This window comes from Aulostomus chinensis, chromosome 12 (genome assembly GCF_037954235.1).
Source record: "Aulostomus chinensis isolate RoL2024-O1b breed Wild chromosome 12, RoL_Achi_v1.0, whole genome shotgun sequence".
In the NCBI taxonomy this organism is placed as follows: domain Eukaryota; kingdom Metazoa; phylum Chordata; class Actinopteri; order Syngnathiformes; family Aulostomidae; genus Aulostomus; species Aulostomus chinensis.
This window is the reverse complement of record NC_141331.1, coordinates 16,974,985-17,000,488: the sequence shown is the minus strand read 5'-3', so window position 1 is coordinate 17,000,488 and position 25,504 is coordinate 16,974,985. Positions and strand designations below refer to the sequence as shown.

General features: G+C 41.5%; 1 protein-coding gene across 2 annotated transcripts in view; it reads right to left on the bottom strand.

Annotated features, from left to right (window-relative positions):
• Nucleotides 1-40: 40 nt before the first annotated feature.
• The window catches only part of gpm6bb (glycoprotein M6Bb), a 36,250-nt gene continuing 10,786 nt past the window's right edge, over nt 41-25,504 (bottom strand). Inside the window, exons 2-7 of one of the 2 annotated variants that reach the window (XM_086220552.1) lie at nt 8,263-8,449; nt 7,365-7,521; nt 7,090-7,258; nt 6,057-6,130; nt 5,909-5,974; nt 41-2,685 (exon numbers count right to left, since the gene is read on the bottom strand). In XM_086220552.1, the coding sequence (XP_086076678.1) occupies nt 2,536-2,685; nt 5,909-5,974; nt 6,057-6,130; nt 7,090-7,258; nt 7,365-7,521; nt 8,263-8,449 (803 nt within the window). In that variant the 3' untranslated portion in view covers nt 41-2,535. Of the gene's footprint in view, nt 2,686-2,806; nt 4,869-5,908; nt 5,975-6,056; nt 6,131-7,089; nt 7,259-7,364; nt 7,522-8,262; nt 8,450-25,504 lie in introns of those variants that run through there. The other variant, XM_086220553.1, reaches the window with a different exon arrangement.

Here is a 25,504-nt window from a genome sequence, read left to right as displayed (position 1 = left end):
AATCTTACAGGAAGCACACATTTTTTATTTTTTTTGGGGGGGGGGGGGGTCTGTAAGACTAAATTGAATGTTAAAAAAGTACTATAGTGTGTAAATTTGTGCTTAAGACTATTTCATCAATGAAGTGATGTACTATACTTCCCTGTATATCACCCATTTTCTCTGCTTGGCTGCTGCAGCAGCACATAAAAGCCTCTGTGCTACAATATCACAGAGTGTTGGTTGGTAAACAACAGCGGCATTCATAACTTTGGCTACATATGGTTTTAGATTGCTGTACAATCATATAAATGACTGGTGTTCTTCTGCAATTTGTGAGGAAGCCCTTGACATTCATAGAACATACAGGTACAGTATACTATCAGGCAACAAGATTCATATACTTTTAACTCGGATAAAAGAACGTAAAAAGTATCTATGATCTACTGAGCTACAGTCTACATTTGTATTCTGTTAGAAAAAAAAAGGGAAACAGGCAAACACTGCCTACTACTAAAGTCAGTATACATGACTGTATATCATTTATGTCGCTGCAGAAGACGACTACATGCAAGAAACGACAAGTTATCCCTGTAACTCCACTAACAGAAATAAAAGATTACATGAATATAATTTTGACAATTGCACATCAAGAATGGATGCACTTATAGAAAATTATGAAAAAGAAACAAGTTGTTTTAGCTTAAAAAAATTAAAAAGTACTAAAAAGAATGATCATAAATGTACATTGTCTGTACCTTCAAGTTCTTTAGATCAGTTGATCTATAGTTGTTTCCATGGTACCAAAGCGCATGGAACAATACTTTAGGTTTATTATTTCAACAAGTCAATTTTGATAACACTGCAGTCATTACAATGGTGAGCTAAAAGCATAAACGAGGGATGAGACATCTCTCTTCCTTGGCAAGTGGACTTTTATTATGTGCCTGAAGGAAAACAAATGGACCGACATTTTCAGATTAACTGTGCTACTTGATTATTGGCAGCGGTCCACGTTTAGCAAGCACGTTATTCTTATGGCGTCATCGTGAAATGGAAAGCTAACGATGCAGAGTTCCTCCTGATGAATGTGTTTCGATGATTTTGCAGCTAACATAAATCTACTATATCTGCATGATGCATCTTTTTTAGCATTAAAAGGACATTTCCTAACCGTAGTTGTTTGTCTGCTCCAGTGTTCCATAATGCACACCTGAGGTAGTGTTAATGTAGGCCATGACTCTTAAGTGAATGTACAATGACAATTAAACTCTAAAACCAACTCTTAAAACTGAGATCAACTTGAGAAAATCATGTAGGTAAAACACTGGAATATATTGGCTTAAAAGCAGGTACAGCCAGAACATAATGTGGTGCATTTTACCTGTTGTTGTTGTTGTTGTTGTTGTAATAAGAGGTTATAACAGTTGTAATTACATGTTAGAAAATATCATAAACTGACATAGAACCAAGTCTTTTGTCAGTATCGTGCATAAACCAATGTCTTGCTAAGTATATTTGTCCAATTTCCGTTAAGAAAATACAAAATTCTAGTTGCACTTAACATCAAACAGAGTAACTCAACAAGGAGCCTGTCAGTTCAAAATTCCTTGAAAACGAGCCACTTTAACGAGAACGTTTTGCTTACGACACTGGTTACAAGCAGACATGTTGATTATTTTGGTTGTAATGAGTCGAAAAAGTACTGCAAGCAACATTTGATTGGGGTTGACGGCAGCTGCGCTCGCAACAACTTTTTAAATGCAGTCACCTCAAAACACGAATGATCGATCTATGTCGAGATAACTAATTTTTTTTTAATTTATGTTATTTTGAGAGAAAGAGGCTGTTTCTTTTTATTGGCATTAAAAAGTAACTGCAAGCACAGCCATTCTGGCGAATTTATCCTTAAAACCAACCTCTTTATCAACTGAGACGCTACTTGTTCAGTGATTCCGTCGTTCTTAGTGCAATTACATTCACATTTTTCAGACAACCGGAAATTAGGCAAATATACCCGCAGGTTTTTGCAGTGTAATGGATTACTAAGGCTTTTTGATTTTGAGTAGAATTAGTCTGCGTTTTTGATTGACAAACTGTTACACATTCAGTTGTTGAAACCTGGCAACCAACAGGCCAGTAGAAAGACAAAGCAAGACTGTAAAAACAGATGTGGTTGTTACGTGTTGTGTGGAAGAATAGTGCAATATCTCAAGCTTCACCAGCACAGACTGGCTGGAAAAAAAAAAAAAAAAATGGGCCAGAGAATATCAAATAGTCCATGAAGATGAAAACAGCCTTTTGTCCTCCTTAAAAGCAAAAAAAAAAAAAAAAAAGAAGCAACCTAAAGAAGCTGTTTCTTCTTGGCGAGTTAGTGCAGAAAGCAACACTGATGCATTAGTTGGTTAGGAGGAGCCTGGTTAGTAACTGCACAGTGTCAGGGCAGTTGGCAGGTTATGTTAGCTGGGCATTGTCTCGGTCCAACGGGGCCACAGTGGCTGACCTCATGTGTATTTGTGTGTGTGTGTGTGTGTGTGTGTTGAGTGCGTAATGTCCTTATGTGTAGGAATTAAGGCATTCCTTTGAGCGTGAGGTGATGTCCTGCAGCTCCCGCTCTTCCTTCATTTTGATGTCTTGGTAGGCATGCATTTGACTGGCATCCTTAAGGTAGGCCCAGTTTGCTGAGAGAATCATGAGGAAGTGGATCTGGAAGAGAAGGGTGAGGTGGATGGCCGGTGAGCATGTCAAAGATGCAAAGCAAGCTACAGGAGTCAGAGCTAGACATACACAAACATGAAGTTAAGGCTTGTTTTTTAAGGATTTGTTGTTTTTTTTTACGTACACGGGTGATAAAAGACAAACTTATTGTAACATTACTGTTACAATTATTACAAAAACTGGAGTCTTGCTTCGCACAATGCTAGAGAAAAAAAAAACACTTTTAGAGCATGAGGATGAGTGGAGAGAAAGCGAGAGGTCGTACATGCAAGCTTGACGCAGCTGTGCATTTCTGGAGGTTAGTGCCAAGCAAGTGATTCTGCATTTTAGTCCATCTGAACCTTTTCAGTTATAAGAAATAGACCAGATAATTGTTTTTTTGTAAACAAAGATTGTTTATTTTATATAGAAAGTAAAAGCTACAGTCTTCAAAAGAGAAAATTAAATATATGAAATATGGAGTGTAAGTGACTATAAACAGGGATCTGAAAAAAAATGTAAGCATGCAGGCTCAGTGTTAAGATAAAAAACAAACAGCACTTTTGAGAGAGAATAAAGGAAAATGCATAAAACATGAAAAAGCTGAGGCAATAACCTGCATCAGCTCTCATAGAAAAAATACATTTACTCTAAAATAGGAGGATTTCTTTTCATAAAATACATAAGATTCAGATGAAGCTTACGGCCTCATGGAGAAGTGGTACTGGCCTGACCTTCCTAATGAGTTGGACAATACACAAATCCTCATACGCATCAGCGTAATGCAGTTGATGACGGGGGTTGAGTTCGCTTTGGAGTCTAAGGTCCTTGTGTTTCATGGGTTGGCAGAAGAATTTAAAGGCAACGTTAAGGCAGTTGGTGTGTTGACCTTTTACAAGTTAATCTCACTAGAATTCACCAATTCTGCTAATATAACAACTAAAAAAAAGGACATGGCAACTTATTGGGGAATCCATTTAGTGTCTGTCTTCTCAAGAGTCAGGCGAGAACAAACATACCCTTCTCTCTTGTGTGTGTGTGTGTGCATTTGGGAGCTTAGACCCCAAGAAACCCGCTGACTGCGAGTTAGCTTAGCGCACTGCATGACGATGAATGGGAAGTGTTAGCATCTCTCTGTCAAAAGTCATCCATCTTTCTCCAAAACTAATATTTTGCAGAACATTAACTATGAAATAGGCATAATTTTAGAATGACTTAGGACTACTTTACTGACCGGGTGCAGTGATTTCATGCAGCACCTCAAAAGCCCCAAAAAACTTCAGCTGATAATGTATTTATTGCTAACTATAAGAGCAACTACTCCTATTAACCACGGCCAACTTTGTAAGAGAGGACGAGGAGGATTACCTCTGGTCAAACCGTAATCCTGAACTTTATCTTTTTAATGGAAGTATGCTAACACTTCCCATCCATCATGGATTCATTGTGCTAAAATAACCAGCAGTCAGCTGGTCTCTGTGGGTCTCAACTCCCTGATGCTCTCACAGAGGGTGGAAGGGTATCTGTCTTTTGGACTGGCTCTGAGGAAGATGACAAATAAGTAAATCTCCCTAAAACGTCGACATGTTCCTTTAAAACATAGAGCCTGAGAACACCTTCATTACATGTCATCATAAGTCTGTGTCAACAAGTTTCAGCTTTCCATCTCTATGTGATTTATTTGCACACAAATTCCCATTTCGATGCAATTATATCAGGTCAAACTGCCAACTAATACTGTCTGTTTTTATCTGAATTGCAATGAATGCAATTGCGGAGGTCAAAAACATTTGTATGCATTACGAATATAAATAACACTGGTGCGGTCATCTAGGCGTGCACATTTCTATAAAACCTGATGGTGAGTGCCAAGGAAAGCGGAACAAACTAGTCAACTAAACACCATCCCATTCTGAAGACAACTTTCATCAGGCGTCCTCAGTCAAGCGAAATCCCTGGATACCAAAACGCTAAAGAGAGCAGCTATTTACACTTCATACTAATGGAGAGACTTCTCTATTCTCAGATATTTTTTTTAGTTCGTTTCTTGTGAGTGGCAACTGTCTCTACTCAGTACAGCCTCGAATGCAGTACTGTGCTCTTAAAACAGTTTAAAACTTAGTGCAGCAGTCTTCTCGACTCTTAAACTTCAAAACAGCAAAGTTATAAGTGGTAGCCATCATGTAGATCAGCTGGTGGAAGAGAACAGAGAAGGTGGTAAGAGAACATGCCGGCGACCTCCTCGTCACTAGTATGGTGACAAGTTAGTAAAGTGACCTCTCATTTCCCAGCAGTACAAAAGTCACAGAAAAGGAAAAAAATGTTAAAGATCACAAATTATGATACGAATAACATCCTCCTGATTAAAAGTTTCATAAATGATAGACGATGTTTTAAGCCCAATCCTATGGAGGTATATTGCATCCACCTGATGAAAACAAAAATCCACCTTTTCCTTTATTAATATATTTTCACGAAACATAAATACAATTTTGGCCCCGTTTTTCTGAATGAATGAGATACGTTTTCAGGAAAATAAAAATTAAAAATAGTCCCTTTTTTAATGAAATTATGACATGTTTTCATGAGAAAAAATAATATTAATTTGGACCCTGTTGTTATATGATAATGTTCAATTTGTAGGACAAAGGATCGCGTTTTTCTTTTGGATGAATATGTTTTCATGTTACAATAAAAGAAAGGGGGGGGGGGTGAAAAACAGATCCTGCAATATTTAACAAATCAGACTGGATTTTCCATCTGAAAAAACACAAAGTCCTGAGGTTTCTGCGTGAGGTCGACTTACTGATACTAAGGCAGGAGTATCTCCAAGTGTTTCATACCAAAAGTGGATAAAGTAAAAAGGTGGGACGTTTGCTTGAATATCTGCCGGTGCATAAGTAGGAATGAGCAGCTTCTCTCTATACACAGAGCAGAACTCGAACCCACCGCCCATGTAAAATGTATCACATTTCTGAAATACAGTCATTTCTTATATGAAAACATATCTCATTACTTGAGGATTTTTTTCCTACTTCAGGTGAATGCAATGTGCTTCCATACAAATCCATCCAAAATTCACAATGGGGCCATGCATGAGTATCTACTATTAGCAGATGGTAGAGAGCAAATGGAATTGGAGCCGAGAAAAAAAGCGTATATGTAATATTCCTGGTCACGTTGATAAAGATAGGCTTAAGGGAGAGAATGGAAAAACTGGAGGGGCGCTTACCAGAGCGATCACAGTGGCTCCTGCCCCGGCGCATGCCACGATATACAGGTGATAAGACAGGTAGAACTGGAAACACACACGCAACGGTCATTTTTACATAAAAATATAATGTTTTATGAGTGTGTGTGGATGGGAGACAGGCTCTTACCTCACTCGTGTTGCAGATGTCGTCTAGCGTGGATCCGCAGGCCTTTCCTGGTGTAGCGTTCCACGGGATGATTCCTGGAGTCAAGAAGAGGTAGTTTTATTTGTAGAGCACCAAAAATACAAGTTATCTCCTTACATCTTCCAAGTAGTGGAGGTCTAGAACCAAACCCTTTAAGTTACACCCTCCAGTTCGGGGGGGGGGGGGGGGGCAACAGAGAGAAAGAGGGAAACAAGAAGTGAGAGAGACTGAAAAAGATGTGATCAAGAAAGAGACAGAAAGATAGAATGATAGAGGGACGCGGAGACTCGGACACACAATAATGACATTAGTGGCAAGAATAATAGCAAGCATATGGATACTAATAATACTAGTACTACACTAAAGATGCTGATACGGGTAATAATAGTAGTAATACTGCACTAAAAAGGCTGATATGGATACTCATAGTACTGATACTGCACTATGGACACTGATACAGATACTTATTGTCGTAATACTGCACCAACAATGCTACTATGGATTCTAATAGTACTAGCACTACACTGAAGATGCTAATACGGATCTTAATAGTAGTAATACTTTACTAAAAGTGCTGATTTGCATACTAATAGTACTTCTCCATTACCTTCTTTCATGATCAATACAGTTTTCTGATAGAAAGCCTGACACGAGTTTGGATCTTGTGCAACTTTTAGCTTCCTTATTTCCAGATTCCTTCAAAAAAATTTGATCAAATTTAAGCAACAAACCCTCTCAGCTAGATTTAAGCAGTCAGTCCTTGGTTACATTTTTGAAAAAGTCCCGTTCAGGCTGAAAGTAGAATATTTCATAATGATGGCCCCATATTCCACTGACTTTTTTGGCATGATTTCTGTTAGACAGTCTCTCTGGCAGAACAAGGCAAACCTCTCCCGTGTGGCCGGTAAATCTTAGTCTGTGACACGTGAGATGGAGGTGGAAAAGGCCTCTGAGTGAAGGAAGTGAAAAGAGTCTGCTGTCGAAGCTAACGAGGGATACCGCTGTAGCCTCTTACCGTACTGACGCACATCCACACAGATGGAGTCAATGTTGGTGAGGTTAGCCATGGGGGACCTCATGGTGGCACAGGTAGACCACATGTTGTAGAAGAGGAAGACTGGTACAGCAGAGAAGCCGAACACGCCGAGCCAGGCCACGCCCAGAATGTACGTGAGGAACACAAACTGAAAAACACACAACGCCATCATGACTCTCGCTAGTTTGTCACTTTTCTGTCTTAAACTTCGAATATATCCGTGTCAGCATGGCAGGATGGTTGTTTTAACATACCATTCCACTGATGCAACGGCCACAGATGGTGGTCTTGAACTCGCTGTGCAGCTCCTTGACTGCACTGGTGGTGTAGAAACCCTCGGCAAGGAGAATGATCCCATACAGGAAGAAAAACGATGCAATTCCATAGATGACATACTGCATCAGCTGTATTCTGATTTTAAACAAAACAACAACACAAGTCAAGAGCACAAATCAACCGTCCAACTTAACACCTGGAAAGACCTACTTAAAATGTCAGGCGAAGCAATAACACGATATATGGTGTGGAAAATAACTTTTTTTAAACGTGAAATCTTTAAACATGAGTCACCTGGGTTGATTAATTGTAAGCAGACGACTGAGAGAGCGAGCGAGAGAGAGAGAGAGAGAGAGAGAGAGAGAAAGGCCTCCCTCCCTTTAGAAGTGAAGAGTCACTAATCTAAATGTGGAGGTAACAGGTGATGTATGTCTCTGGAAACCATCTGCCGAGAGACACGCTGCCTCTGTGGACGTCTTATATTCAACAGTGTGCTCTAAATCCACATCAACATAAAACACATGTGCAGTCCGGCCTCTTCTCTTTTTATTACACGAACTAATGGACGCTTTGGTTAAACAACTGAGGTCCATATTAGGACTGTTGTCAGGATAAGAGAACATCATCAGCTAAAAATAGCTGACATTAAATCATTAAAAGGGTTATTGTCCTTTAGGATCTCTCTTGATTTTTATTGTGATGGATGAACACGATCCTCCTGTGACATAATGGAAACGTTAAAACATTTTTTTTTTAAAAAACAACAACTTACAGTCTACATGAAAAGTATTTGATATTTTTTTTGTTGTTTCAACGATTGATTTCTTTCCACTCTATAGTCGTATCACTTGCGTACTGTAGAATGAGGTCACTTACACATCAGTCAGCATGGCGTGATCGCTGGCGACCTTGGAGAAGTGGGTTTCCAGGATGGTCACAGTACCAGTGAGGGCCACATGACCACAACCGCAAAACAGGGCAACACCAGAGAAGCACAGGATGGTAGCCACCAGCGACGCGTACGGAACCCCACCTAAACATTTGATGCAGCACTCAAAGCAACCTGAGGAGCGAGAAGCAAACAAGAGAAGTGAGAAGCGTCATTCTGACATCACGATGAGTCTTCAATAGAAACGCTCCAGGACTTTTTCAGCCCTCAGTTTTGTTTTACAGGCAGGAAGCAAAGCCTGCTGGCTAATTGTAACTCCTTGAAACTACAGCTATTGTGGAAGTCTTCTCAAGCCTTTGTGATAGTTATATTTTTACAGGAAAAACATAATAAAAGGTTTAAGAACAATAACATGTAGGGAAGGACATCTCATTGATGAGGGCTATTTTTCTCCGACTCAAAATGCATCTCAAACTAATGTTCATAAATGCCAGATTGCAATTAGTTTTTCTTCTTGTACCCTAAAAAAACAAATAAAACATTTACAAAGAAATTTCAACTAATAATACCATCTCATCCAACAATTAATCCATGCCCGACTTCAAGTTACACGTGTATACGTCTACGAGCTAAGATACATTCGTTAGCTGGCAGGCAGCAATGGTATGTAGGTGTGTCTCTCCACCCCACATCCTGTTTTCTTCCCTTGAAGCGCCATCGTTACAGCCTGATGGCAAGAATTTCTTCACCCTGATTAAAGCGAGAGTTTTCGCAGCTCCATGTTATGAACAAGACATTTTACGGAGGACAGCTACATGGACCACAAGATGAGCTTTGTCTTTCTCTCTCTCTCTCTCTCTGATTGATCCGGCTATTCCGTTGGCTTCACTTGACGTTATGTTTGGCTCTGGATACACCTACTTTTCAGTCTACCAATCAAATTACTTCCAACATTATTTCCCATATTGAAATCCTTAGAAATACATCACAATATACCACCGATAACTCCGGTAATGCAATATTTTTTATATGAAAGGCCATGTAGTCCATTCTATGTCAGCATCTATAGAAGCGCGCCAAAAAGAGAATCTCAGGGAAATGAAATATGAGATGAACCACATGGAACAACCAGGAGAGACTGCCATAGTCAATCATAGTCATGCAAGCAGCTAGAACTGATTATCTCTATAAAAATATAGTAATTATATATAAAGAGCGATCGCTCGAAGTGATGAACCTACAGATTATCGGTTGATCATTTGCAGATCTGAAGTGCAGCGAAGCAACTTGAAGCAGAACAGTTTGATGATGTTCGTCTGTGGTCGGGCTGTCAATAAGAAACACGAGAGCGTGCCACGTAGCTCCAAACTGAAAATTTGTCACAACGCTTAAAGGCCTCTAATGTCCATCCAGCAGATCAGAGCACTGGCAATCTGTAACGGAAATCAATGGCGATTCACGCTGAGGGAATGAAGTGACCCACATGGGTCTGTCTCATCCCATGTGTTCTTGTGAGATGGAGCCAGTCAACAATGCTCCCTCTGTGGACGCATGCAAACAAACCACAGTGGGCTTTTAATCAGATCCACATGTGTCTGACAGGAAGTCGCAGTCATAGGGCATCCTCCTGGTCAGTGTCTGTTTGTGTTTTTAAACCCGTTTTACATCACACTGTCCAAAAAAAGACTTGCTAAAATGGATATTAAAGCTAAAGTACATTTACATAGAAAAGAATCTTACGACGAAAGGGAAAAAGAGTGTGGCAGGACAACCTAAAAAAAGCATCCAAGAGAAGTTTATGGAGGGAGTGGTTTTGATTAAAAAGCTTGTCAGGGTTAAGAGGGAAGATTACAACCCCAGAAATAGTGATTAATGACAAACACAAATAAAGGGTTTGATTATTCCTAAATGGAGAATTTGGAGGGGAACAAGGAGGGCTCAGCTGTTACGGACATGTCAACAGCACTGAGAGTGTTTTTGTAATTACTCTGTATGGCCAGAAGAAGGAGAGTGTAGTATTGGCTCTAATGTGGATTCCTCTCAGCTCTCTGTAGCTTTTTGGCATCTTTCAGCTCATTGTTTTGGTTTTGCTGCTCTCAATGTCACTGTTAAAGTTTAGTCTCTCAGTCATTAGCTATCAGCTGCTGTGGAGCTAGGTTGTTTGTATATAAATATATATACACATACATACACACACACACATAAATTATGAGCTCATCCTGTGTTAAACAATCCTCTGTCTGCTTGCCTCTGAAAGTTCATCCGTGTTTGTGCTGTGACAAAGACAATCAAAGCAGATATACCACTGCTGGGACAGAACTTTTGCAAGTAAAGCTATCCTGAGTATTTGTGTAGTACAGGGAGACGAGGAAATATTTGCTCAAGGGGTGAGAATCAGAGGCAATTCAAAGGTTTGAAAGGAGCAAAGAGAGTCCAGCTTGCTTTATTGTTTTGGATGACTGGAGATACGAGTAGAGGCAAAGTCAGAGTTGTTATTTTGGGCTGTAAATAATTTAATTTTAATTTTTTACCAAACTTGACATTAGGTGGCACAGTGGTGCAGTGGTCAGCACTGTAGCCTCACAGCAAGAAGGTTCCAGGTTCAAGTCCCGGCTCCATCACAGGATCTTTCTGTGTGGAGTCTCCATGTTCTCCCTGTTCCTGTGTGGGTTCTCTCTGGTACTCCAGCTTCCTCCCACAGTCCAAAGACATCAAGAGAGGACGAGGCTGATTGATACTCTAAATTGACTGTAGGTGTGACTGTGAGTGTGAATGGTTGTCTGTCTCTATGTGTTGGTCCTGCGATGGACGGGAGACCTGTCCAGGGTGAACCCTGCCTCTTGCACAAAAGCAGCTGGGATATGGATGGATGGACTTCTATGTCATTCTAAACAGACTTTTCTTAAATGCCATGGACGCTTCCACATTACAGATGCAGAACACTGCAAAAGAGGCAAAACGTTCAACTTACAGAACCAGCAACAAAATATTTACACTCAGTTATCATCCATAACAGCAAAGAAGAAAAGCCATTGCCATGGCAGCCTGTTAAGTACAGCTCAGCGACAGAGCTGAAACGCTAACCTTGACCACACACACATCACATGATGAGCATGTCAGGGACGGCGAGAGGGGATGAGGGGGCTCCAGAGGATATTGAGCCCAGCTGCAAAGCAAATAAAGTCTCTTTTAAGAAGCTCATGGAGTGGCTGTCAGGTAGATACGCTGTGGAGCATCTTAGCTATAAATTAATAAACTGAACACTGTTTCCCCAGATACAAAACGTAGTTCCCTGCCATGAAGATCACCCAAGAGAATTCTACATGAAAAGTGAGGTTTAATGCATCACATGGGCTCGGATAAGGAGCAAAACTTTAACAGGAATTAATTTGACATGCAATGAATGAAAATCTGACTCTGGCCTTGTAACTTCAAAAACACTTTGATAACATCCCCTTGAGCCAGTCACAGAAAGGTCAAGCCAACTTACTTTGAGAGAAAAGTACATTCTTTTTGAAAGCCACTAATCTGATCAATAAGCCATCTGTTTGATTAGTGTCCATTTCACAGCCGTGGTTTGCTTTAGACGCCATCTGTCCATCTAGCCTGAGACTGCTGGTAGCACAGATATTCACTGGAGAAACCTGTGTAACACAATAAATCTGAGCTGGTATTTTCACAGCTGGACTAGACGTGTTGGCTGGTTAGTGGAGCTGCTGACGTGGTTAAACTGTTAGAAATACTGGGCTACTCTGTTCACAAAGGGCTCCTGGCGAAGCTTTACTCTTGGTATTACACGTCTGAGAAACAACATCAAAGCTCCCCTCACTCTTCGGCAGTCCCCCCCCCCCCTGCTCTCTCTCTCTCTCTCTCTCTCTCACACACACACACACACACACACACACACAGATTGTGTAAAATCATTCAGCAGATGGTCTGAAAGCAAAGATTTTATGCAACTGCAAACATTATCCTGAAAATGAATCTAGAAGGCTGCATGTTTTAGAATCCCTTCTCCCCACCAGATTTGTTTCTGTGTTTCACTTTTTTGGGAAACTGAGTGGCTCCACCGTTTGAATAATTTAACATTTTATAAATCTACTTATTTACTTTCTTGCCATGAGCCAGCTTATTCACTCACCATCTTTTCTGTTGGGTAAAGATTTGACTGCTTCTTAGTGGCCCGAGGCTATGGCCGATCTGTCTGAGATAATATCAACCCCGCAGCGTCGCTATTTTGATCGCTAAAGAATATTTTAATTCAGAGGTTTGAACATTTTTGCAGCTTGAAACCAAGAGGAGAAATTTAGCGACAAACACAGGCTGGTGGTCAACAGAGGTAATAACATCTACAACAGACAGACACAAACACTATGACTGATTCTTGTTAGCGTGTCAGGGGAGGACATAGATGCCCACAAGTATACTCTTTCATCAAGTCACAAGCCCTCCCTCCCTCCCCCCGCCCCACACACACACACACACACTTACACACACGCAAACATTTCTCCAAATTTCAAATTTAGAAGTTAGACTAATTCCCTCAATTAAGTCTTTGTCCTGGTTTAATGTTAGGCAGCTGTTGGTGAGATGGGAACGTGGATGAATTACATTGTTTATGGTGAATCCAGCCCAGGAAAACGCTTATCTTTTAAAACAGAACGCTAATCTCATTAAGTTGACGTCTAACAAAGCTAGCAGCAAGCCCACATGTAGCAATCACACTCTTACCGTGTTTCATGTAATTGTTTTATATTTTTGTATGTTGTACAATGTGTGAAACTTGTCATGCAAAGATGCCATCCAGGGTCTTGAACTGCCTCAAACAGCAGGGGCTGGGGAGCAGCTGACCACACACAGGTACACACACCCTGTGGTATTTTCTGGGTTAAGGTTTTAAGCGTGATTATGTCATTATGTATTGTATACAATGGATGAGCTACCAGGGACCACAGATGAAAATTAAAATTCTGGCGAACAGCTGAAATGTTCGACGATGTCTTCTTTTCCTTTTGAATGATTAAATAAATAATCAAGGGACTGAGCTACTCTGATGCTTTTTTAGGCGCAGGAAAAAGTTGTAACTCATCGACCCAGGAACCTTATTTTGGTATCACAAATGTTGGTTCTAGTGGTTCTTTAGTTTGCACTTCGCACTAAAGTTTGTGTAGTAAAATTGATGACAAACACCACAGGTGTGCTGCTGCTGCTCACCACGGTTGTGTTACTTGGGCAACTCTGTGGCTCCACGCAGCAGGTGATGCACAAGCACATGCGTGACGGCAGGGCGCTGGTCACAGAGTCCCTCAGTGTTAATACACCAAATAAAGATTGCTCGCGAGTTCCAAGTCTGAGTCAAGTCTCTGGAGGAAAAGTACAAGTCAAGAGTCAAGTCCCATGTGTGACTTTAGCGTCTCTCCAGTCCAAGTGTCTGACCGACAGTTCCCGGTCCACATCTCTGCTTACCAGAATATCAAAACACACCTTTAGCTTGGGGAAGAAAATAAAAAATTAATAAATTAATTATATGTTTGTATGATGAAAAAAAACAAAACAAATATGAAATCGTGGACACATACTTTCCGGGGCACCCTCGGAAAATCCCTGCTGCAAAATAAACGCATTTATTTAAGATTAGATGTGATCAGATGATGGATAACGTCACTGTCATGTGTGTTTGAGAGTTCTGAGATGGATGACCAGTATCGGTGGACCTGCGACGCAGCCAAGAGCCGACAGGATATTACACTGCGGTGTTGAGCTGAAATCCTCCTCCTCAACAACAGGGAATAACAGTAAGCGCTGACGAGTCTGAACAACAAGCGTCTGCTAAGTAGAACCTGCTGGCTTGTTCTAAGTGGAACACCATAAATGAAAATCACGTTGGCAAATTTTCCCTTTGATGACTTTCACATGGTCTCAGTCCCTGACTAATACTCCTGGTTAGACCTCCAACCACTTCAAGACTCTGTGCCCGGCTACAGAACGTGATGGAGGGGAAAAAAAGGCAGACAAGTTTGTGGCTGTGGTGACAATGTGAGGCCACATCAACATCACAAGGAAAGAGTGTGTGTGAGTGTGTGTCTGCATGTGTGACATTGTGAGAGAGAAAGAGAGGCCAAGAATCCCAGATACAAAGAGCCACTGTGTACAGCCCGAGACTGTCCATCACACTGGGCTCTCAGGGCTCATTCAGAAGGGCCCCGCTCTTCCGGCCCAGGACAAGCCCACCGCTGAGTTCCATCCTGTGTGCACATCCAGCACTGCAAACAGCTCAGATGTGTCCACAAAGGCCCATAGCAGCCACTTCACACGCCGGGAGGATCCTGTTTGTCAGAGCATCCCTAGTCATCTGATGTTGGCATTGCAGAAGAGTGAGGAGGTGTCCCATCACCACAGCCACACACCAACCCCTGCAGCTGGGCCGGCTTCATCATCGCCCCTCCATCCATCAATAACAACTATAACTCGGCCTGTCATCACCACGGAGCTGAAATCTGCCAACAGCTGGGAACCTCAGTGGAAAGTGTGTGTAAGTTCTCCTGGAAATGCCAGATGGATGTGATCTCCTTGTTTAAATTTTTTGTCATCACACACACAAACACACATAAGCAGTGCGTGATCATACAATAAGTGTGTGTCATATACAAACAGATCCCACTGCTACACACACTGGGACATAATTTATGATGACGACATGGCGACTCGTCCTGCAGGCTTCCAACGCCATCCAATTCTGATCTCACCCTTTGGAGCCTCATTGCTAACACATGTGTCTGTTTACAGCTAAGTGTTGTTGTTTGTTGCTCCATCAGGGAGAGTTGCCAAAAACACCATTTATGAGAAACCCTCTCATTTTCCACACTTAGAGGGGAGCGATTCTTAAAAACGCCATAATGGCTATAATGGCCGTCCTAGAGGGACGAGGGGCAATCTAGAGCCTGCAAATTCATCAAAAGTGGTCTCTGTGTTTATTTATCGAAGAGGGCAAGTGTAATCCGCCTGATAATAGCCAGTGACTGCAGCACACACTCCCCGCAGTTGTGTGTGAAGGAAACGGAGTGCTCAAAGTGCGTTCCTGTGTGTGTGTGTGTGTGTGTGTGTGTGTGTGTGTGTTTAATGACAGTAAGAGCAGCTATGATGACTGTAATTGCTTGTAATTATTTCATTGGATTATTTCATGTTCATTTCGGGACAATAGAGGGGTAAATACATGAGTTGTAAATGACAGCCTGAAAAATACAGATAAGTAAAATCAATAGAAATATGTTAGAGGTTGTGTGCCTTCACGTTTTCAGGCTTGCTGTAATTTCAAAATGTGTCCTGTTTCACCTAATCAGATTATAATCTAGATTAAACCAAGCATGTCAAAAGTACACAATTTACAATAAAACCTGCACCTGCCATTGAATAAATGCATAGTGGACTTTCAATGGAGCAAAATGTCCTCCAGGCATTCCGATTTGTCATGTTCACAAAAATAGGAGGTTCGTTAAGACCAAAGTGACCTTTGACCTCTAAAATTTGTGCAGATCAACCTTCAGATGCTAGATCCCACTCATTTCTGCAATAATGCCAAAAAAAAAATACAATCAATCTATTTCTTAAATAACTTCATCTAATATCTGGTTCCAAAATTTCAAATGGGAGAATTGACTTCTTCTTTTTTCAGTTTTATATTTATAGTTTTATATGGCATTTCAACATCTTTTTTTCTGTTGTTACGATTAAACTAAATCAATAATGTAAATTTGGGGAAGCTGCTGGTCGTATTTTTCATATTGTTTGACATGTTTGTCTTACACAAATTAATACTTAAAAAAAAAGACACTTTAACCTTACCCACATGTTGCTATTTTGTCAGATAAAATAAATGACCATCAATATTTTCAAATGTTATGAATGAATAAAAATGGAGGGTTCATGCTTTTTAGAACTGTAATTGTCATCTTCTAAGTTGTAGCTTTTCAGATTGAGCAACTTAAAGTTGTTCAAACAAGTCTAAACTACTAAAATTATCGATAAACTTCAGAGTTTAGTATTCTATTATCAGCTGCTTCGAGTTTAGTCCGTAAACCTGAACCTGGATTAGGAGCAGAGCACAGAGAGCAGCGCTAAAATCAATTATTCCTGCTGATTCCTACAAGACGGAGGCTGAGCAAGTTAATGATACTGTCTCTTTTAGGTGTGCAGTCCTCACAGCAGTCTGTTTGTCAGACTGTCTGCTTCATTTATCTTTGTCCTTGGTGGCCCCCCTCATACACCTCATTAATCACCCACCCACCCCCCCGACAGAAGAACTCTAACACACCCTGCAGGTTTGATCGATCTGCTGTTGACTCTGCAACAGGCTCATTGTCCTTAGAATTGACACAACAGCAAGATGAGCTGCACAACATGAACCCCCCCCCCCCTCGATATAATAAGATCATAAAGGAAGCTACGCAGAAAAATTAGTAAGCACATACAAGCGCTGCAACATTGGTGACATTTAAAGGGTTCCCTCCCTGCCCAAGCAGCAGTCTGGAGAGAAAGCAAGCGGGCTGGAGTAGTTTTAAGCTCTGGCAAACACAGAAGTGAAAAGGGCTGAACTGGCTCTTTGTAAGTGCTCATTGGTACCCCCTTTGTCCTGCCTCTGCTCTTGGTTTTCTTCTGATGGAGTTTCCATGGCTGTTTCTCTCCAGTCCAACAAAAATGCTTCTTTCTTGCTTCCGATCCCACCCTGAACTCTCTCTCTCTCTCCTTTCCTGACTCAAAAGGTATTCCACTGTATACCAGCCGCCTTGTACATCACTTGACATCCAGTTCCACCTGTTTTGTGATTCAGTTTAAGTCAACTTAATGACATAAATCCTCCTACAAAATCATCTTAGAAAGCAATCCAAGTGATCCGCCTGATAAACGGACACCATGGGAAGCGGGGGTGGGGGGTGGTGGTTGAGAAAAACCAACTTATTTCAGTATTGTTGGGGGCACATGAATAAACGTTCTCATCCAGGGTTGGGGGCTTATGTCCACGCTGTGAAGTTGCGGGTGTTTTTAGCGCTTCATCCTCTGATTTGCACCATATGCCCTTTTCTCCTGCTGCATTCATTAACAACCTCTGACTTCTTTTTCCGTCCATCTGGTGTCTTCCAATACATTTTAAAAAAAAAAGAAAAAAGACATGACACGGGAAAGTAAAAGACAGATCTACGTTTCCTGAGCCGGACATGGAGGACCCCTCTGAGGCTGATGCAAAATAACAGAGGAAACAGCATTTGAAAATCGGGGGGGGGGGGGGGGGGGGGGGATGATGAGGAAGGATAAATGAGGTAATGCAGGATGAAAACAACTTTTTGAAAAAAAAGAGAGACAGAGGGAAGACCGATGGCGAAAGATGACCAGAGAGGGGGAGAGAGAGAAGAGGATCTTGGCAGGAGCACACGGAGGAGCCCCAGGGGCATGCTAATGAGGGAGAGAGAGGCCTTTCAGTGGTGGTGGGGAGCAGAGCTGGAGTGGGGTCTTCTCACGGATACCAGAGCTCAGGGAAGGGGGGGGAGGGGAGCCTCAGGGGTCAGGGAAGTGAACTTAGCAGGGATCCCACAACAACAAATGCTGCTCTAATCTTCAAACATTGTCACTGTGAGTCCAGTAAAACACCAGGAGGACTGACGGCATCCTTGTGAAGTTGGAGACTTCAGACGTGGTTGTCGTGGAATATCCAAATTTAAATGTACTAAGAGCTTTGGTGAGCACTTAACCACACCACCAGCTAAATCAGAACTATCCCCTGATCCATCTGCAACCCTTTAGAAGTGTTCAGACAACAACATTTCTAAGTTTATGACACACATGTTGAAAGAAAATAAATCCTTATATACAAAAGCACCTGCTTTTGATTGGAATGCTGACAAATACACAATCTAAATTACATTCCCATTGTTTTTTTACCCTGAGGATCAAATTATCTGTAAGTATGACATCACTGTAAAGGCGGGACAATCCCGTGAAGCTCCGTTAGTCTTGCAGGTACAGCTCACCTGAATATCATCAATCTATCTGATTTGTTTTGGTGTAAATTGCCAAATTTGGAAGTAACTGTCCATAGAGAGCTCTTCCCTCTCTCAAACAGAGTGGAACAGTGGAATAGTGGAAAGAAACATTTGAAAAACTCAAGAGCAAAAGTGCATTTCCAGAAATTATGACTCGGATACTCAAGATAATCCAGGGACATTGTTGCGAGCAGTTTTATAGACAGCTGATGGGTAGTTCAGTCAAAGGAAAACAGTTCCTACAGGAAATAGTTCCGACAACAAGGATTATCTTGAGTAACCGGGCCAACCAGGTCAACATGCGTCTTTTTCTGGATAGAAAGAGGTTCTTTTGGGGGTTTTTTGGTTCTATCACCAAGCAAATGACAGACACCACCATGAGCGATCAGATGCAGCAACTCCTATAAAAACAAGATGGCAAGAAAAAAGACAAAAATAAGCTTTTTTTCCATTTAGAAAAAAAAACAAGATTTACCAGAAGCAGAATTTATGGTGCATGATGAGTAGGAAATTGAAGTCAAGGAGGGGAAAAGATGACATTTTGATCTCTGTTCTGACTGAACTTGCTGCATCCACCTCTCACGTTTCAGAGCAGGTTAGATCAGATGCATCCACGTCTGTTTCTCACCTGAGACAGTCGGCCAGTCGTACAAGTTTTAACCTCAGTCGGAGCATCTTTTAAGAACGACTAATCCCCTTGACAAATGTCGAGTCATCACATTTCAGCTCTTTCTCGCTACCAAATCCTTGAATCAGTTTACTGCTTCATTAAGCAGCGTTTTCTGTCAACATGAACTGTGGTTGTTGTTGTTGTTGTTAGTGGTGGTGGTGGTGGTCTGTTGAACTCCCACACTGACTTGAGTCGACTGTAAATACCGAGTCTAGTCCAACCTTAGATTTCTTCCAAAGAGTTATGATGCATTTTAGTTGAACAGTTGGAATTTCCAGGTTCCCAGCTGGAAATTTCAACTTTATTTCCAGTTCTGAGTTCCGTCAATCAAACGCAGCATTTCATCTATTCTTGAGAACACATTAACTCTTCAATACCTTGAAATAAATCCCTTCACATATGGCACAAACATTCACTGGGGCTCAAGGAAGAACGGAAACGATTTTGGTGGTCAAATGTCACGGCGACAGCCGTGCTGTATGGAGTCATACAACCGCAATGCAAAATTTCTACTTCTTTACTGTCATGTTTCTTCTTTACTGTCAATAAATGCTGATTATGTGAGCTTTAATGGCAATTTAATTATAAAATATTCTAACTGGGACAGGATTTGGTGTCTTTGATGAATGCAGCATTTTTAGACACATAAAGACACATTGATTAGGCTTCCCAGAAATACCAGAAGTGGCTGTGGGAACAGTCATGTGAATGTACAGAGTGCCGCATGCTCAGTCCCACTGTTGAGACAACACCCCTCCCCTACTTGAGGACATTATCTGAATGATGATGAAGCTCATACAAATGCAGGAGAGCTTCATTGTGACTGGAGCTTTCACGCTGTGAGAGCAAGGGCCTGAATGCTCCTCAGTATTCAGTCACCCGTGAAGACTTGCACCCTGCTTGGCTCCCTGCTGAAGGAGGAGTTCTCAGGGAGACATGTCTGCACTCCAGCCAGAAACCTATACGTAGATATAACTGCAACAGCCAGAGCCGAGGAGGAATGAGCTGAGGAGGAATGAGGGGCTAAAACCTGCTAAAAAAGAGAAATGATTCAAATATTTTGCTGCTCTCGTGGACAAAGCTCCTCTTCCTTGTATTTGGCAAGATTCTTGCAAGTCCTGTTTTATTGCTGTCAGTGAATGTCGCATACTGAAGTGACATTACTGACCTAGATTTACAGGCAGGCCAGCTTCATAGGTCAACCTGCTGTCTGCCTTCATGTTTCTAACGAGATGAATCGAAGTCATTGATCGGTTTGCAAAAGCACCGCATTCATTGACTCATTAAAAGATCCATTCACTTGTTTGCTGACCTATTTTCCACAGTGAGACTTCAGAACAAAAGCATTGAGGATTTTTTTTTTATGACTTCCAGCATAAGAATGTCCAAAAAAAAACAACCCATATATGGCATCGCAGCTTCAAAGTAAAACCCCAAAAAGCATAGCTATTATTACTGTAATAATGGGGGGAAAAAAACAATCCAACCTGACTTATTATTTCAAAGACAAACATCGTCCTTATTTTCTATGGAACAAATATGACAGTAAAAACCAACTGTCCTCGTTCATTACAGCGCGACGTGTGGACGTGAGAGGAAAAACCCAAATGTGCTGATTTATAATGATTCTCGTGCTTCTTTAAAGTGTCTGTCAAAAAGCTATTAATTCAGAGAGGGCCCTGTTCCACCAGCTTGTCTTCAGCTTAATGAGGTTTTGTTTTCACTGTAGATCTGCCATGCGTTTGGTATATTTCGCTTTCACTGCAGATGCATGATGGATTTATATTGTTTTTTGCAACTAAAGTCAAGTCAATTTTTTAATGGTTTAGCGCCAAATCACAACAAAAGTTATCTCATGACACTTTACAGCTAGAGCAGGTCCAGTACCACGCTCCTTCAATGAATTTACACCCAACAATTCTCCATCAGCAAGCACATCCTGCAACAGTGGTGACGAAAACCTTCCTTTAACAGGCAGGAACTTCGAGCAAATCCAGGCTCGATGAGAACGGCCATCTGCTTTGACCGGTTGGGGGGGAAAGCGACCTGGGAAGTGGAGAAGCACAAAGGCTCCAGAGAAGAAGACGGGTCAGGAACACAGATGAGTACAGGAGGAAAGAGAGGAGGAGAGCGAAGCCCAGTGCACCATGGGAGATCCCATGGCAGTCTGAGCCTATTGCAGCATATTTAAGGGCCAGCCTAAGTCAGCCCTAACTATAAGGTGTATCAAAAAGAAAAGTCTTCAGTCTGCTCTTAAACATAGAGTCTGGATCCCGGACTGAACCTGGGAGGTGGAAGGGAGCCTGATAGCTGAAGCCTCTGGCTCCCGTTCTACTTTTAGACACTCTAGGAACCACAAGTAACCCTGCATCCTGGAGCCAAGGGTTCTAGCTGGATAATAGAGGACTATGAGCTCTGTCAAATGTGAAGGTGCCTGATTGTTGAGGGGTTTGTTTGTTAGAAGCAGAATTTTGAATTCTATTCTGAATTTGACAGAGAGCCAATATAGAGAAGCCAGTACAGGAGAGACAGGGTCTCTTCTACCAGTTCTAGTCAACACGCGGGCAGCAGCGTTCTGGACCAGCTGGAGAGTCTTTAGGGACTTATTAGTGAAGCCTGATTGGAGGGAATTGCAGTAATCCAACCTGGAAGTGACAAAGGCATGGACTAGTTTTTTTCTACATTATTTTGAGAAAAGATGTGCCTGATCTTAGCGATGTTACGTAAATAAAAGAAGGCAGACCTGGGGATTTGTTTAATGTGGGAGTTAAAGGACAGATCCTGATCAAAGAGAACTCCTAGGTTCCCTAGGGTAGTGCTGGGGGCCAGGGTGATGCCATCCACGGTACCTATCTCATTAGATAGGGTGTCTCTAAGGTGTTTTGGGTACAGCACAACAACTTCAGTTTTGTCAGAGTTTAATAAAAGACAAATTATGGGTCATCCATGTTTTCATTTCCTTTAGACAGGCCTCCAGTTTAGTCAGCTGATTTGTTTCATGTGGATGCATTGATAAGTACAGCTGTGTATTGTCTGCATAGCAGTGAAAGTTTATCGAGTGTTTCCTGATCATATGACCTAGTGGAAGCAGATACAGAGTGAAGCGGACTGGTCCAAGTACAGACCCTTGTGGAACACCTTAACTGACTGTAGTGGTTTCACAGGGATTATCATTAGCAAGTACAAATTTAGATCGACCAAGTAAATATGACCCAAACCAATTTAGTGTGGTTCCTTCAATGCTAAGGACATGTTCCAGTCTCTGTAGAAGGATATGGTGGTCAATGGTATCAAAAGTTGCACTAAGATCTAGTAAGACCAGCACAGAGACCAGTCCCTCATCTGATGCCAGTAGGAGGTCATTGGTAACTTTGACTAGTGCTGTTTCTGTGCTATGATGAACCCTGAAACCTGCCTGGAAATCCTCTAATAGGCTGTTGCTGTGGAGAAGTCACTGAGCTCTTTAGCAACTGCTTTCTCCAGAGAGGAGAGAAAAGGAAGATTTGATATCGGTCAGGAGTTGGCCAAAACCTCTGGATCCAGGGTTGGGGTTTTTTTTGTGAAGGGGTTTAATTACTGCTACTTTAAAGGACTGTGGGACGTAACCAGATAACAGCGACACATTGATCAAACCTAAGAGAGAGGTGCTAACGAGGGGTAGAGAGTCTTTAAGCAGCTTAGTTGGGATGACTCGATAGATGGTTTAGAGAAGGAAATTATTGAACTAAGTTCATGAAGGTCAATGAGAGAAAAGCTGTCCAGGTGTATGTCTGGGCCTCCAGCTTTTCTCTCGTTGACCTTCATGAACTTAGTACAACTGCAGAGGATACGGCAGGAGGAGAAGAATTTTCTCTCTATTAAGTAGAATTTTGTCATTGAAGAAGTCCATGAGGTCATTGCAACTCAAGAAACAGGAATACTTGGCCAAGTAGAGTTGTGGCTCTCTGTCAGTCTGGCTACAGTACTGAAGGGAAACCTGAGGTTGTTCTTGTGTTCCTCAATTAATGCCGAGGAGTAGGCAGCTCTATTTTTACGAAGGGCTTTCCTATAAGTTTTAAGGCTGTCTTGCCAATTGCGTGTGACTCTTCCAGTTTGGAGGAGCGCCATATTCTCTACAGTTTTTGAGGGTTTTTTCAGCTGCCGGATTTCAGCACTGTACCACAGTGCTCGTTTCCTTTGTTTCATGGTTTTCTTATGGGGCAATATAGTCCAAAGTTGTTCCTAAGGTGTGTGCTGCATTATTGATCAAATTAACGTGATGAACAATAATAATAATCAGATGAAAATATGCACTATCTGCTAAATTGTATTTTATACAATCCTATTCTATAAACTTCAAAAAACTTTCTGAGACCTGAACTTAAGAGCTGAGTCTGTGAAAACAATATATTAATCGTATAAACATATTTGTATTAATTCTGTATGGATGTGATATGATGACCTGGCTCAGGTTAAATTCTTAGTACACATGAAAGTAAAACATCCAAAGTTTCTAAGTTTTATCATCTACTCTAACAAACTTACCCACTAAACTGAAGCTCTGATACAGGATGCAGTTTATTGGTGGGAGGTGGAAAAGTGGCACAACTTCCTGTAGGTTGAGTGTCTGTGACTACAGAAAGGTTCAAGAAGGTTCAAAGAAATTTCAGAGTTGGGAGTGTATGCAGAAGGCCTGTGAGGACAGCTGTCCAAGTAGTAGAAGTAGTAGTAGTAGTAGTAGTACAATTTACTTTTTGTTTTGTTTCGTCTTTTGGCATAAACCGTGTGAAGCACAAATAAGGCTGCTATTTAAGAATGACAAAGAATTGGTTTCCTGTCTGCAAAATTACTCCGAAATAACTTGAGCTAAGTGGGAAACAGTAGAGTCTCTTTCAGGGCTGATAGATTATCGATTATACACACAGACACCAATCCTGCATTTTAAGACAGTATCGCAGTAATCGAGCCACTCTACCAGCTTGTCTTACCAAAGATTTGCGGTGCACTATCCCATAAGAAAGTAGTCAAGTACACATACCTCCACCTAGGAAGAAAATACCACAAACAGCTATGTCCTGCCAGTGGCCTTTAGTAGTCTTGAGGATCTACAGCTTGATCCAGATCGCCTTGTAAGATCCCTGTAATACTGCCCATCTTTTTGATCAAAATCCAAGCTAAGATGGCATCTCCTTTGAGTTGATCATTCAGTGACATGCTCCCCTATCGTTGATACAGAGGGTTGATGTATACTGGACCATGTGACCTGCCTGCACACAAAACCTCAAAAACAAAACTTGCATCTGTTTGTGGCATTAAATATTATCCCAACATCTGACACGTCATTCTGCTGATTAATTTCACCACAAGAGGAAAGCCGAGAACACATGACATCTCGCAGTAGCAACAATAGCAGAAAAAAACCAACGCTGCCATTCCAACAATTACTAGCAGAGACATACTTTTACAAGATCCAAATTGAATTTCTAGCCCACTGTAATGTGAGTTTGACCAAAACGATGCCCAGGGTAACTGACTCAGCACTATTTTAATTGCATGTTTGTGTTACTATCGTATTAGGTCTGGAAATGGAGCAACACTCAGGGTTGCCTGGCAGCCATGTTTTTCCTCTAAAAAGGACTTCACAGCCCTGACTTTCTGGCGGATCCACAGCCACTGTGGTTTTGGCTCAAGCGTGTTGCAGGAAGAGCGAGCGAACACAGATGCTTCGTATTATCCAGCCTTCTTAGGCATGATGTTCATTGGAAACTGCCACCATAGCACAGAAAACCAATAATACCAGAAACCAAAAGAATTTCATAAATTAATTCTGGAGTCAAATGAGCTATTCTTTGCCAGGAAATACAAACATAAACCTTATAGGGAGTAAAATATTGGTGGTGACCCTCAGGCAGTGAACTTCATGGGTTTTAGAGAAAAGTAAAAGGGTCTTTGCGTAATTATTTGTTTGAGCAGATCAGAAATATTTCAATGATGTCTCCGGTCTGGAAGACCCTTGGCTGCACTGGTGGTCAGCCAGGCTTAAATTATGACGTTTCTGTAAGAAAATACCTCTCATTATCTAGTTAGGATAATGATAATAACCCTTTGTCCTCCCAATTATTAGAGCAAGCCTACTGCCAAGAAGAAGAGAAGAGCAAATGCCCACCAGTTTGTGAATCGGGTTAAATATGAAACATTTGGGGGTATAAAACACTGGTTTCTTCATGTCAGAGTAGTTTTGAAGGTTTTTGAGGCTCTGATCGCTGTATTTTTAAGTGTAGCAAGAGAATTATGTCAGTACTGCAGAGTACGGATTCAGGTTAAACCAATGAAAGCTGATTTAGGGACCTGAAGTTTCGTCTGAACTTAACACATCACTCTGCAGTATCTGTTGAGTGGAATGCAAAGTTGGAAACAGCAACACATCTCACCTGAGGTAACAGCCGGTCAGATGGCATTTGTTCACCTAAACGTCCACTGCAGCAGCTGCAGCTAATGTTACAGTTTTGTCAGAGTTAAGTGCCGTTGGTTATCAGAACCAAAATT